The sequence below is a fragment of the Lipomyces tetrasporus genome, assembly GCF_029532465.1.
Source record: "Lipomyces tetrasporus strain NRRL Y-64009 chromosome Unknown POJ06scaffold_2, whole genome shotgun sequence".
Classification (NCBI taxonomy): Eukaryota; Fungi; Ascomycota; class Lipomycetes; order Lipomycetales; family Lipomycetaceae; genus Lipomyces; species Lipomyces tetrasporus.
The window spans coordinates 2,344,676-2,358,474 of record NW_026611597.1 but is presented as its reverse complement, the minus strand read 5'-3'; the positions used below and the strand labels follow the sequence as shown (position 1 = coordinate 2,358,474).

The window sequence follows — 13,799 nt, the reverse complement described above, 5'->3', positions numbered from 1 at the left end:
ATAATAATAATAATATTCCCTCGTTGCCGCTGGTCGCCGCACGCTGCCTGGTCCCAGCAAGTATGCAAACCTTAAATCCAGCCAAGGTCGACAGCGTGCTCGCAGTCACGCTTTCGACCTCGTAATTCATTCCCGACACAGATTAAACTCCTCAACTAGATGGCTGAGGGCCTACGTGCAGTTGCCGCGGCGAAGAAACATCTGCGGCAGAAAATCGCGGACCGGCTGAAATATGTCAGTCAGGAAAGTGTACTAGATCAATGTACGCATTCGACATATGTGCAACATTTTTCATCTGGCGCTGATATCGTTATATAGCAAACGCAATCGCCGACACGGTTCGAGCACTGCCCGAATACAAAGGTGCAAAGACCATCGGCGTGTACATGCACATGGAAATATCCCATGTCCTGCCTCGCAAAAGTGGCAGGAACGTCGAAGTGAGGACCGATACACTGATAAAGAACGCGTTTGATGACGGTATGCCTATCACAGGGTCTGCTGTTCCTGGTATAACTGAATATATTAGGCAAGCAAGTTTACTTGCCACGAATCATTCATTCATCAGACTTATCCGACGATTTGCAAAATTTATTCCGCACCGCCCAGCACCGCTTGCGTAGTGATGTCGAATCCAATTATTTCCCGTCTCGATTCTTGAAGATGCTCAAGATGCCGGATTATGAGGCCGTGCAGGCCCTGGTCGTGCAGAACGAAGGAACCCATGCGTTCACGATCAAAGAGCCGTCGCATGGCGACGATGGTATTAAGATACACACGTCGACTGACTTGAGCATTGGCTAATTAGTGGCAGCATTGGAAACGGCAGGTCTGGACCTGATAATCGTCCCGGGCCTGGTATTCACTACCGCATGCGAGCGGATCGGCAGAGGTAAAGGATTCTACGACAATTACGTTACGCTTCACAAGCTAGCATCTCAAGGACAAGGTCGACGGGGGCCGTGGCTGGGTAAGTCGTGTCGGACTAAAACTCTTGAAGGAATTTGATCCTGACTGTCTTGGTTAGTTGGAATTGGCTTGCGCGAGCAATTGGTTCGGGAAAATGATGTTGTCGATACGACTGTCAATTCGTTTCCATGCGAAGACCACGATCAACAGCTGGATATTCTTGTTGTCGAGTCAGATATCTACCGCAGACCTTGTCGATAGACTGCCGTGAAGCTTGTAAATATTTGTCCAATTTACAATCCGACAGGTAATCATAATACTACGCGTCCCACTTTACGTCGAAGTCCCAAGTTCTTGTCTACAAAGAAACGTGACCAGTTCCGCTCTAATGGCCGCTAAGTCAGATCCAAGGGTTTGCAGCTTGATGCAACTAACCACGTCATCCGCAACGACCCACTTCCCATTGCAGCCGGTACTGTTATCAACGGTCGCTTCACAAACCGGGCAAAACAGAACCTGCCCGTCTCCAAGTTCGGGCGCCAAACATATTTACCCGACAGTCCAACACGATGCTCTCGTCGTCGTCGACCATGTTGTAACCGCAATCGCCTTCCAAGGCAGCCGTATGACACCGGCAGCTGGCTTTCTCGGTCGGGTAGCGATCTCGTCGGCGGCCGGCTTGACATGACCTATTTAACAAATCCAATACGTCAGATATGGGCGAATAGAGTACTTACTTCGTATCTTATCCGATTCAAACGAAACAGACTCTGCTGGTCCGAAGGTCGATCGGACCAGACAAGGTTCGGGGCTGTATTCGGTTTCAGTACGATCTCCGGGTTTGGCTCCTCGATGTGCTTGTTCTTTCATGAATTCAATGACGATGTACCGAAATACGCATTAACATTACGTTGACCCACAACGGCGACTCGCGGAGAAAGACGTCGATCAAGCGTCTGCTCGAAACATTTCGAAATCAGTCAGCCGAGTAACAAAAAGCCCGCAGGACACGCTATGAATAGGTCTACAAACTACGAAATTGACTTGGAATACTCGTATACAAGACTAATATATCGGACAATAAACAATCACTTCGGCTTGAGACAGAAACCCTTGCCTTCGGTAGAGAATAATAGAAACATCGCACGAATGACGCTGGCGCTGCGGCCGGTCCAAATTGCAATGTGCGGCAGATAAACAAACAAGCTGTCTGCTTTCGAACGGTTCTCACGATCTTCGCTTCCTGTGTCGCGTTCCCTTCGTTATCTCAATCACCACACATATTATCAGAATTCATCCATTACGTCATGGATGCCGTTTGCGGAGACCACGATCCACTAACAGGCTCAGCCTCACGCAGCGTGGCGCCGATCATGATCTCAGCGGTCATTCGCAATGAACAGCAGCCGACAGGAAATGCAGATAAAAGAGCCACCAGAACAGCGGTTGGCCACAGTTCGGTAAAATCTCTCGAGATTGGTGGTCTCACGCGCAACAGTAGTCCTACCAACCCACAGTCTGTTGCCAAAAGCGTTGGTTTCACTTGGGGGGCAGCGCAGATGCCAGTTATGGAATCCAAGGATGCTTCTTCTGAGCGGACAAGGGCATGGATGCGAACTATAACAGGGCACTTAACCTCCTGAAGAGTAACCCTCCGGAGGGGAGACTAGATATTCAGCTGCCTCATGCAAAGTATTTGCAACTAGAAAAAGCATTTTTCAAACTATATCCGGAGTCCCTGGAACTGCGGTATAGTATACGAGTTGCATATTTTCTTGTTCAGAAATAGCTGACACTTTTCGTTGTTATAGGTACCCGTCATTGTCATATGACAGTTTCACCGAGACGGTGACTGTGGTGACGTGTCCCGCTAATATCCATGAATCTGCAGCATTGGATATCTGTTCTGAGATCGTTCCACATGCTCGTGCATATCTCTCCACATATGGTCGGGAATCTGCTATTCAGTATTATGGATCCACCACCACTGATGACTTTGAAGGCGAGTTTGAGGGGAGCACGAAGCAGCCAGATGGAGGAGTGAGGTATAAGTATCTGGATGGTAACAAGGTAACAGTCGTTCTCGAGGCTGGGTTCAGCGAGGACTATGACAGCCTCTGTAGAAGCAAGAACTTGTGGATCATTGGTCACGGTGTTAATGTCTATATATTGCTCTGCCTTACTGAGAAACCGCGGTTCAAGAATCCTACTACTGAGTACGGGGATATCGGAGATGTGAAAGCTGCGACTGATCTAATGGAGATCAGTATGAATGAGACGTTGCGTTTGAACCTCTCGAACAACCGCCATACTCTATTTTTGTACCGAGGCCACAAGTGGGCTGGGGAGCTGAAGGACGTTTTCATTGAAATCTGGCGAGCTGGTACCAGTATTGCTTCTAGATACGTGAGTCGAATCATCAGGGTAACTTTGTGAGGCTAATTCTGACGTGCATAACTCTGCAGTACCTGGTTCAAGATGGGCGCACCTGTGATGATCTCCCTACCACGCTTGGAATTAAGATAAGTGATTTGTTTCCGGATAATGCATGGCGAGCTGCACACATTCCAGACAAAGTTATTCCATTTAATGCGACTGCTTATGTCAAAACACTTATGGGGGCCATGTGTGCAACTGCAGAAGATCGCTTTAAGAAGTTCATCAAAAAAGGAAGAGGAAGAAGAGGAGGAGAAGGTGGTGGTAGAGGAGGAAGAGGGAGAGGATGAGCAAGAGGAAGTGGAAGAGGATTGCGTTGTCTCACTTGATTGTATATCTTATCGCTAATTCAGCTAAGTCACTTAAACTTTTTGGCGCACATCCGACAACAGCCAATGCTAAAGACCGTCAACAGCAACTTAATGATAGAAAATTAACAATCTGCCGGAGATTGCGGACTGATGTTTGAGGTAACAGTTCAGCGACGACGTAGCAGATGGTTCCGGGTAAACCTCTAAAAGACACCATGATATCCTTTCGTGCCGCGGCGCTACACCTTGACATCCTCATGAGCATAGCTTGGTCTAGATAAGTTATGGAGTGACAGGGATTTGCTGTGGGAGAGCTTCATGACGGCGATGCTCGCGATGTTTCGTCATAGGTCGTCGTCCATCCATAGTATATTCGTTGCATAAATATGCTCGTTAGTCTGTTTGACCATCTATTGACATTAATACGTCTATGCTTCCTGCATGTAAACTTTATAACGTACGGATACAATACAAGGAATTAGCGGTCGTTGATGGTCTAATTGTCTCCAGACACCTGGAGTGTGGCGTCGGCGTACACGGCAAACGGGATGCCTCGCAGTGGAGGACTACTATGAGTGTAGTAGAGGACCTGGTAGTGTGCAGCCGAATAGTTGTGTGGACCGCCAGCGTTCTTGGAATCCAGTCGCCGAGGCGTTAACGGCAAAATAATTGTTCGAGTCCATCGTGAACGGAAGGACATCTTGATCCCCGGGCCAGCCATGTGCATTCCGACTCTGTGTCCAACTTAACGTGATTGCTCGTCCTATCCCCCTGATCGCCGAGAGAAATAATGTCGGGCAAGTTGCTGGTCTTGATAAAACAGTAGTAGAACGGAAGGGGAGTGTTAACAAGAATGGTTCGAATGTAAACCGCGCTCCTATTTAAAGGCGGTACATTTGGATTTTGACCGACAAACGTCCATTTCCAATGTCAAAGGGGCAGCAGCGTTACTCATTCCCAACGGTTCAAGGTTCAAGTCCTTGAACCAGAGCTTACTTCTATATGTGCTACACTGCACTGCAAAACGAAAGGACTCAAAATGACAATGTCGATGTCGATGTCGCTAAGAAAAAGAGTAATGTCAGTGATCTGCGAATTAAGGTGAGCTAAGCGACCATCTCTGTTGCTGCGTCATGTCTGAAAAGTCGGCGGCGAGGTTCGATTAGGGAGCATAGACCGGCCAAGGATTGGCTATAACGTGCGGGGCCCTGTGGACTGAAAGTGCAACAATAGCACAGGAATATGAGCGGTTGGCTGCACAAATTGGACCGTTTGCTGAACAGGGAAAGCAGCAATTGACGAGTGAGACAAGCGAGTGTCCTGACTGGTCTCTCACACTTCCCAATCTCTACCAGGCGTCTGCATATATGGTCTACGGCGCCTAGTAACCATACGGACTAGTAACCATACGGACTAGTGGCATTCACTGACGTTCACTTTCAGACATTGTCTCATAGACATTCACAATGGTCCGTCCATCAGTAGATGCCACATATGCCATCAGCAAGAGTGACACTTTCAGAGCCTTTAAGCCGACACTGCCCAACTCGCCACTTCTTGTTACTGCTGATCACAAGATCAAAATTGATGATGCACCCATAATGAGTCCTGGCGAGGTCTTACTCCATGTGCGAACTACTGGTGTCTTCGGGTATGTACAGGTCGGCCCAGCTAGAGTAGAGGAACCTTATCTGACGCTGACAATAAGTCTGATATTCGCTTCTGGAAGGCAGGGAGAATCGGAGAGCTGGAGGTGCTTGGCGATTGCATTCTTGGTCATGAAGCAGCTGGTGAGGTTGTTGCAGTTGACGAGAATGTCACAAATGCTACTGTTGGTGGATAGTCATTTTCTAGTTACGTGAATCAACATTTACATGCGATGAGCTGATAGTGTTGTAGGTGATCGAGTCGCTATAGAACCGGGTGTTCCTTGCAGAAAGTTTTACAATGTACCAATACTGGCAGTTAGCTAGTCCATGCGTCCAATTGTTCATTTGCGGGCCTATATCCTAATGAGGGCACATTGTAACCGTACAAAGTCCATTCGGCAGAATATATTTAAATAGCCTGCAGGACACGCTATTAAAAGGTCTACAAACTACGAAATCGACTTGGAATACTCGTATACAAGACTAATATATCGAACAATAGAATATCACTGGCTTGAGACAGAAACCCTTAGCACATGGTGATGGAAGTGTTTTGAATGGGGTAGTTGGCGCAATGACACGTTTAGCTTAGCTATTCAGGCGTTCTCTATCAAGGTTGCATTCTATGATGTAGACACCAAATTATTATTGTGAAAATAGAACCAGCATATTTCTCCAAACCGAACGCAGAGCATATCGAGTATTTTAACAGCATTCGCCTGTGAGCGTTGTCTCTCTCAATTGATTTGGACGGAAATGTTGGGGGATCTGCAAGTCTAATCGAGGAGCAGCGCAATAAGCGGCATCTGGTGTGATAGCTCACATGCCACGTAGACACACAGACGCATGTTAAAGCAGCTTGCTAAATTGTTCGGCATGTTACTTGCGGACATGTCCATCCTGGACGGGCAAGGGTAGTACCGGCAAGTGTTTGGGCTTGATCCAGGTTCAGGCTTCAAAAATAAGGGTGACTGATTGACACCCACTGAATCCGCGCCGAATCTACGAATGCAGGACGACGTGTCGAAAGAGCCAACAAAGTATTCGTTCTGCAGATATCAACGTAGTGGGAACACGTGGATCTACGCGCTAATGCGCCTCGATCATCATGAGGCAGACGGAGGAGGGGGATGTGACGGTATCCTGGTTACATTTTCACGAATAATTGTGTGCAGGCGTTCAATTCGTCCTACAACGCATCTCATGGGTCGGTTTTTCGTGACCTTTCCGGGCCAACAGCCTTTCGAAATATGCTGCTCTCCAAAATAATTGCCACTGTCTAAATGCATGGTTATAGCTTCTGCACGTGAGACTGATATTTCGACATTCATGGCGGCAGATTTTGGGCTTGACCGCCCGCGACGTGTTCCAAAGTCTGTCGATGATATGATTAATGATGCGCATGCATGGGTGGAGCATGTGCAAAATAGATTCCCGCGTCGACCAAACGACATATATTTCGACTATGAACAGCTGACGCGTCGCATGGAAGCGGTACGCGCCTATTAGTGTCAACTGAACATTTTGGCTGACGACTTCATGGACTAGGCGCTGTCTGCGTATGAGCATTTTAGAAAGACCGAATTCATTCAATTGAGTTTTTTATTTCATTACCACCAATGTGTGGTTGGAATGCAAGATCAACGGACGGACTACTATGTGTTATGGCTAATGGTATATATGTTTCCCGCGTCAGCTATGGTAGGTCCTATGTTCATTCGGTTTGTCACCACCTGAGATCTGCTGAACATAAATAAAGGGCTATGACTTGCTTGGACGATATTACAGCAACCGTTTAGAACCTGACCGCGAGGTGGAAATATACGAACGAGGCTTGCAAAATATTCGAGCTACCAGTGGCCCTCGCTATGGACGGATCAGGGCGAACTTACGTGACGCTATTGAAGCCAGAGAATCGAGAGTAAAAGCTGGACTTCCTTGTGCATTCAATCGCACTGCTGCGAGCTTACCATCTACGAATGAGAAGCGTAGAGACCCATTGAAGATGTTACCCAGTGACGTCGTTCAATACGTTTTTATGCGACTTTCGTTTCCGGAAAGAGTACGACTGAAGCAGGTATGCAAAGTCTGGGACGCATACATTCGAAATACACCTGATTTGTGGAAGGTGTGGGACTTTCGGGACTGCAAGCGGCCAGTTACATATACCGACATGCTGAAGATTTCAAAAATAGCCCAGAATATATGTTTTGAGGCATACCTAGAGAATATATTAATTCTTGATATGGATAATGCTCTAGAGGTCGTTTTCAATGCGATTGGAACGTATCCGGGAGTTCTCAGCAAACTAGAAATAAACATCTGCACAACGATCTTCGACGAGTATCATTCCTTCTCGCAATCGTGTAAGCAAGGAATACGGCAGCTTCGATCGCTAAAGCTATCCCTGGACGATTCGGTAGCATTTGTACGTCTCTTGGTGAGCGGCAACTTCCCAGAGTTAGAGGACTTGTTTCTATTCGGCGACAGTCCACGTCATGTTGAGACGCACGCGCTGTGGTTCGATATTCCAGGGCCAGAAGATCCTGAGTTCAATCTATTGCCAGCGATGAAGCGGTTACGAATCGGTTCTCAAAAGTCAACAGCTAGTATTCAAGACCATCGCAATGATTTCGTGATTGGTATGGACTTCGACAATCCCACAGTGTCTCTCGATCCTGGTAGCGTAAACAAGTTAGTCGCGATGATGCCAAATCTTGAGAGTTTTATATACGTGCGGGTGAAATCTAGGTGTATCGGCAAGCAAGAGGAGATCTTCAAGACAAGAATAAACCTCCGCAGAAACGAGAACCTACGTGAGGTTATATTGACGCAGAGCATTTTAATCAATTTTCCAATTCTACCTTTGAATTGCAAGACTGTTATTATCGATGCTTGTGATGTTCTGCCGCGAGTTGTTCATGAAGACGCAGATGGGCGCATGCGGTATCTGGCGCCGCTACCTCATGAAGATCCATATGACATCGACGACCAAGAATACAAATCAATTGAGAAGTTCGACGCAAGCTGCGCCGAGCGAATGACGGACTATGATAGCATCTACCTATTCGGCATATTTGACCCGGACAAGCTGACAGACTTTAGTATCCGGTACTGGATACAGAAATTCAGAATGAACCTTCGGTTTGGAGATGACATTTGGGAGGCACCACTACCTTGGAGCATTGACGAGCCAGGGCTTACGCCTGCGCATTATATCACCCGGATGCTACCTTGGTTAAAGCGCTTCGACGTCAGTTGTACAGCTACTAATGATAGCACATTGCGAGTATTTCGAGATTTGAGGGCCCTGGAGTATATCAACCTCGCAGGCTGCAATGTCACTTTCCAGGGAGTGTGGTTCTTGTTGACGGGAGAGTGGGACAGCAGGTACGGCAATGGAGCTTTTGAACCACCAGCCCTTAGCCGACAGCAGTGGGAGTCGAGACTCAAGACAATTATTATCGTGAAATGTCCCAAAATCTCCCAAGAAGCGATTGCATGGTTAGAGAATCAGGGTATTTCGACTGGGCGAGATATCTTGGATGGATCATTGGACTACTTAAAGCGCTGGAAGCCGGAGATGGCGGACTGGTAATCGTCAGTTATTAGCACTTATGGGATTTCTCTACTGTTCCTTTCGCGTATAACAAGTCGCTTTCAGGTCATTGGCGCATAATGGTATATCTATTCTGAATTTATCTTCATATCTATCTAACACTGTCTCCACACCTTCCCTAAGAATCTATGCTGCACCCACGAAAACACCGAGACCCGCGACAATAAACACGACAATGCCTATTCTATACGAATATATACACGACAAATGAAGGAACTTGAAAAATCAAAGGCAGGAAACTAAATGAACGTGGTCAAAGAAATAATTAAACGATCGACAATAAACAACACTGCTAAAAAGTCTTTTCTAGTCACTCTATTGCATCTCCTCCAGCGCCTGCATCTGAACCAATTCGTAGTACTTTCCTCTCTTGGCCAGCAGTTCCTGATGCGAACCCCGCTCAACAACGGCACCCTGATCGAACACGAAGATGACATCGGCGTTCTGGATCGTGCTGAGCCTGTGCGCTACGGCAATGGTAGTGCGGCCCTTGGCGGCTTCATCCAAAGCAGCTTGTACGATCTTCTCAGACTCGGAGTCAAGCGCAGACGTAGCCTCGTCGAGCAACAGAATCTTTGGTTGACGAATCAAGGCACGAGCGATGGCAACACGCTGCTTCTGACCGCCAGAAAGGAGAGTACCCTTGGATCCGACAAGAGTTTCGTAGCCATCAGGAAGCGACATTATAAAATCATGGATATTAGCCTGCTTGCATACATCCATCATTTCCTCATCAGAGATATTCTCATAAGGCGACCCGAGTTTGACATTGTCACGGATGGTACCGGCGTACAGCGTTGGCTCCTGTGAGACAAGCGCGATATGCGATCGGTAATCGTTGACGTTGAAGCTTCGGATGTCGACGCCATCGAGGAGGACCTGACCGCCATTTGGGCGATAGAAAGATTCGATAAGACCAATAGTAGTTGATTTTCCGCAGCCAGACGCACCGACTAGGGCAACATACTGTCCTTTCTTAATGCTGAGATTCAAACCGTTAAGGACAGGCACTTGAGGTCGTGTGGGGTAGCGGAAAACAACATCTTTGAATTCAATATTGCCTTCGACATTCTCAGGCTCCGATCCTTCGGTGGACCAAGCATCAATCTCCGGTACTCTGTCGAACAACTTCTTGACGTTGGCGGCAGCGAGGCGCGCTTTACCCATATCGGATGCAAACGAAAACACAATACCAGCACCTTGAGCGCCGAAAATGACAGCCATGTAGGCGATATAGAACTCAAGAAGCCCGTACTGACGGATCCGAAGAAGGTTACCGCCATACCAAAATGCCAGCGCCGTGATGAAGTACTGCATGCCCTGAGCGATGGCGTACAAAATCGCAGACTTTCGAGACGCGACACGTGAGTTGAGTGTCTGTTCGTGCAATGCCTCGTGATAGTGCTCGCAGACATCATCCTCCCTAGTGAGCGAGATGACGGTTTTGATAGCAGACGCAGCTTCACAAGCGTAGGACGCTGAGGACTCGTGCGACTTCTTCACAGTCTCCTCAAACTTGGACAAAACCCAGAAGCGGAAGAAACCAGATAGAACCATAAGTGGAACGCACGCAACACAGACAAGTCCCAAATTCCAGGCGACAATAATGGCCAAGACGGCTGACGAGATGACATTGACAATAGAATTCATAATCTGGCCGAACGTAGCTCCAGAGAGGCCGTCAATGGACTGAGCTTCACGAGCAAGGGACATTGTCAAAGTACCAGTAGTGTTCTCATCACGGTCGAAGAAAGAAATGTCTTGCCGGAGATAGTTTCTGAACATCTGATAACGGATGCGCCGAATAAGACGTTGAGCGACATAGGTATATAAAGAAATCGCGGCAGTAGTAGTCGCAAAGAGAAGGACCGCTAAAAAGATGAAAAGTCCAGCGTAAGTGTACGTCTCGCTATACATGCGACCGGGATCGGAAAACGCGAACTGGAGGCCCTGAATGGCATGGCCATAAAATTCACCGAGAGCGGGATACGACAAACCCTGGATGACCGAACACATGATGCCCATATAAACGTACGCATTCTCGGACTGAGAAAGTCGAGCAATGAACTTCACCAGTTCCCGGATTGTGTAACCCGATTCATCAACAACCTCAGATGCCTGGATTTCCACGTCTTTATATGCCGCGTCGGAACCAAGATCGCGAACCTTCACACTGGCCTTTGTCTTAACCTTCTCCAGAAGTTCCTCCTCATCAAGTTTCTCATCGAGAGTAGAAGATGTCTCGGAGGACGATGAACTAGGTTCGTCGCCAGATACGGCAGCTTTCTTCTCCTTCTCAATCTTCTGGGACTGAACAAGATCGTAGTACTCGCCTTTCTTGGCAATCAACTCATTGTGAGTACCAGTCTCAATGATCTCACCACGCTTCATTACAACAATCACGTCTGCGTCCTTGATTGTAGAAAGACGGTGCGCAATAACCTTAGATTCCATTAGCACGATTCATTCACCAATCCAAAACGCGAACTTACGATCGTGGTTCTGTTCTTGGAAGCACGATCCAGTGCCTCCTGGACGATGCCCTCGCTCTTCGTATCCAAAGCAGACGTAGCCTCATCCAATAGCAAAATCCTAGGGTTTGACACAATAGCACGTGCAATGGCAATTCTCTGCTTCTGGCCGCCAGACAGCAAGAAACCCCGCTCTCCGACATTGGTGTTGAATCCTTCAGGAAGAGCCTCAATGAAAGACAGAGCGTTGGCCTGCTTACAAGCTTCGATTACAAGCTCTCGCTTCTCAACCGCACTCAAATTCTCATATTGGGAGCCAATCAGACCCTGCTCGACGTTCTCATAGACGGTAGTGCTGAAAAGAGTAGGTTCCTGAGAAACCAGTGAGATAGTACTACGCATCCACCGGAGATTGAGAGAGGTGATGTCATGACCGTCAAGTGTAACCTGGCCCTTCACTGGCTTGTAAAAGCGCTCGATCAGGCCGACAATGGTAGACTTGCCAGATCCTGACGCGCCAACAAGCGCAACTGTCTTTCCAGCTGGAATCTTCAGCGAGAAGTCGTCGAGCACAACGACGTTCGGACGGGAAGGATAGATGAACTTTATTTCCTTGAGTTCAATCTCACCATCAATATTCTCAATTTTATCACCCGATGCGTCCATAGAATCGATAGCAGACACGCGATCGATAGTAGAGTAGATCTTTGACGCGGCGGCGGTCGCAGAGGTGAAAGCCTTGAAATGCGGAGCGATATGGGACATGGCAAAAGCACCGTGTGTGATGGTCAACAACACAGTGACAACAATACCAGTTGTGAGCTCACCCCGTTCAATGTACATAGGAGCAGTGAAGAAGGCGATTGCGTCAGCACCGAAAATACCGAACCACATAATACCGGACATTATTCCAAGGCAGATGCCCGCGCGAAGTCCGTACTTCTCGGTGACAACAAGGTGGCTATCATAGCGAAGAGCAAGACGTTCCTGGATACCAAATGCTTGAACATTACGAACACTAGCAAGCACCTCTTCTGCTAGGGTACCGCCGACGGAGTAGCCAGAGAGTGAGCGCCGAATAGACCGTTTCATGTTCTGCGATCCAACGGCGAAGCTGATCATCATCATCACAAGCATGGATGACAAAATCAACGCCAGCTTGTACGATCGGACCATGCCAACAATAAAGCCAGCGATGAGAGTAGCGAAATTGGCAACGCAGTAGCCAACCTTCTCAGAGATACCTTCCTGGATCAGAATTGCATCTGCGGAAATGCGAGACGTAATCTCTCCGGTTCCAACCTTATCAAAGTATCCGATGTTCTGTCGAAGGGTCGCCTCCAAATATTTCTCACGGATACGGGCTGAGAGTACCTCGCCGCGGTCGATAAACAAGTATGTGGCGAAATATGAGAGAGCAACGTCAGCAATACCAATAATGACAAAGTACCTGAATTTGTATGAGACTTCAATATCAAAGAAAATAAAACCGTGTCAATTTTACGTACACAGTCAATCTGTTGACCTCACTCTGGAAGTAGTTCGGGTCAATGCTCTCATTCACATTATAGTATGACTCAGTGGTGTTAAACATCGTCTGATTGTAGTAGGTCGTATTATACCCGTCTGTGCTATTATAGTACGATTCAGTATAGTTGAAACCCGGACTATAAAACTCCTCGTATGGAATATATCGCGTATAGTTTGAGAATAAATCCGTAACTTGGCCAAAAACGATCTACAAATAACAATCAGCATTCGCCTGTCAATCACCACTCTCTGTAACTCACTGTCATCAGAGGTCTCATGCAGCCCTCGGCAATTGCGGTAAGCACTCCAAAAACAAGGAGCAGCTTGTCAAATGAGTCGGCATATCGAAAGAGTGAGAGAAAACTGGCGCTCTTTTCAGTGTGTTGGACTTGTTCACGAAGAATCTCAGCCTCCGAAGGCGGCAAGGACGAAAACTCATCAGAGTACACCGGCGCCTGGAGCGAAGTGCCAGCGTCTTTACTGAGAAGCGGAGAGGTGTCGTTCGGGCCAACTGCGGAAGTCTTCTCCGACATCGTTGCGTCAACCATGTCTGCGAACTTTTCTCCCCTTTCCTATTGGAAGTAGCGAGGGAGTCAGTGGACAAGAAAAGAAAAAGCTTGAGGGAGAATGATCAAATCCGCATGAGAACCCAAGACTTTGAGAGGTCAGTGCTCACTTCGGCGGAGTTATACTGTTTTTTGCGCTGCCTGAGACGGAGACAAAGATGGGAAGTGTAAGCCATCCAGAGTCGGCGCAAGTCGTTTTAAGGTTTGGCTTTATCGGTCAAAACTTCATTCGACTGTAGAAACAGTTCCCAATACTCTGAGCAAATTCCAGTGGCTTCTTACTGACAGTTAATATCATCAAATCGATA

General features: G+C 47.5%; 5 protein-coding genes across 5 annotated transcripts; 4 read left to right on the top strand and 1 right to left on the bottom strand.

The window, feature by feature from the left end:
* Window positions 1-6: 6 nt before the first annotated feature.
* On the top strand, window positions 7-1,237 carry POJ06DRAFT_67316 (uncharacterized protein). Its single transcript, XM_056191382.1, has 5 exons — window positions 7-262; window positions 319-480; window positions 530-763; window positions 815-970; window positions 1,028-1,237. The coding sequence occupies exons 1-5, from the start codon at window positions 160-162 to the stop codon at window positions 1,168-1,170; spliced, it is 798 nt and encodes a 265-aa protein (XP_056046786.1). The 5' UTR covers window positions 7-159; the 3' UTR covers window positions 1,171-1,237.
* Window positions 1,238-2,515: 1,278 nt separating this feature from the next.
* Window positions 2,516-3,655, top strand: POJ06DRAFT_299581 (uncharacterized protein; the record flags this gene model as incomplete). Its single annotated transcript, XM_056190689.1, has 3 exons — window positions 2,516-2,658; window positions 2,721-3,315; window positions 3,375-3,655. 3 exons carry the CDS (start codon window positions 2,516-2,518, stop codon window positions 3,633-3,635), a joined length of 999 nt encoding a protein of 332 aa, XP_056046785.1. The 3' UTR covers window positions 3,636-3,655.
* Window positions 3,656-5,122: 1,467 nt separating this feature from the next.
* On the top strand, window positions 5,123-5,499 carry POJ06DRAFT_266188 (uncharacterized protein; the record flags this gene model as incomplete). Its single annotated transcript, XM_056189136.1, has 2 exons — window positions 5,123-5,311; window positions 5,365-5,499. 2 exons carry the CDS (start codon window positions 5,123-5,125, stop codon window positions 5,497-5,499), a joined length of 324 nt encoding a protein of 107 aa, XP_056046784.1.
* Window positions 5,500-6,429: 930 nt separating this feature from the next.
* Window positions 6,430-8,989, top strand: POJ06DRAFT_247269 (uncharacterized protein). The gene is made up of 3 exons (XM_056186888.1): window positions 6,430-6,799; window positions 6,854-7,006; window positions 7,065-8,989. The coding sequence occupies exons 1-3, from the start codon at window positions 6,593-6,595 to the stop codon at window positions 8,901-8,903; spliced, it is 2,199 nt and encodes a 732-aa protein (XP_056046783.1). The 5' UTR covers window positions 6,430-6,592; the 3' UTR covers window positions 8,904-8,989.
* On the bottom strand, window positions 8,990-13,626 carry POJ06DRAFT_273895 (P-loop containing nucleoside triphosphate hydrolase protein). Its single transcript, XM_056189603.1, has 4 exons — window positions 13,186-13,626; window positions 12,904-13,133; window positions 11,417-12,845; window positions 8,990-11,366 (listed from the first exon to the last, which is right to left on the bottom strand). Exons 1-4 carry the CDS (start codon window positions 13,471-13,473, stop codon window positions 9,240-9,242), a joined length of 4,074 nt encoding a protein of 1,357 aa, XP_056046782.1. The 5' UTR covers window positions 13,474-13,626; the 3' UTR covers window positions 8,990-9,239.
* Between the last annotated feature and the right edge of the window lie 173 nt (window positions 13,627-13,799).

Coding starts and splice junctions, on each gene's coding strand:
- POJ06DRAFT_273895 (XM_056189603.1), bottom strand. CDS start 13,473: ATGGTTGACGCAACGATGTCGGAGAAGACTTCCGCAGTTGGCCCGAAC. Junction 13,134..13,185: donor GCATGAGACCTCTGATGACA/GTGAGTTACAGA, acceptor TGTTATTTGTAG/ATCGTTTTTGGCCAAGTTAC. Junction 12,846..12,903: donor GAGGTCAACAGATTGACTGT/GTACGTAAAATT, acceptor ATACAAATTCAG/GTACTTTGTCATTATTGGTA.
- POJ06DRAFT_247269 (XM_056186888.1), top strand. CDS start 6,593: ATGGTTATAGCTTCTGCACGTGAGACTGATATTTCGACATTCATGGCG. Junction 6,800..6,853: donor TGACGCGTCGCATGGAAGCG/GTACGCGCCTAT, acceptor TTCATGGACTAG/GCGCTGTCTGCGTATGAGCA. Junction 7,007..7,064: donor TGTTTCCCGCGTCAGCTATG/GTAGGTCCTATG, acceptor ACATAAATAAAG/GGCTATGACTTGCTTGGACG.
- POJ06DRAFT_67316 (XM_056191382.1), top strand. CDS start 160: ATGGCTGAGGGCCTACGTGCAGTTGCCGCGGCGAAGAAACATCTGCGG. Junction 263..318: donor GGAAAGTGTACTAGATCAAT/GTACGCATTCGA, acceptor ATCGTTATATAG/CAAACGCAATCGCCGACACG. Junction 481..529: donor AAAGAACGCGTTTGATGACG/GTATGCCTATCA, acceptor TGAATATATTAG/GCAAGCAAGTTTACTTGCCA.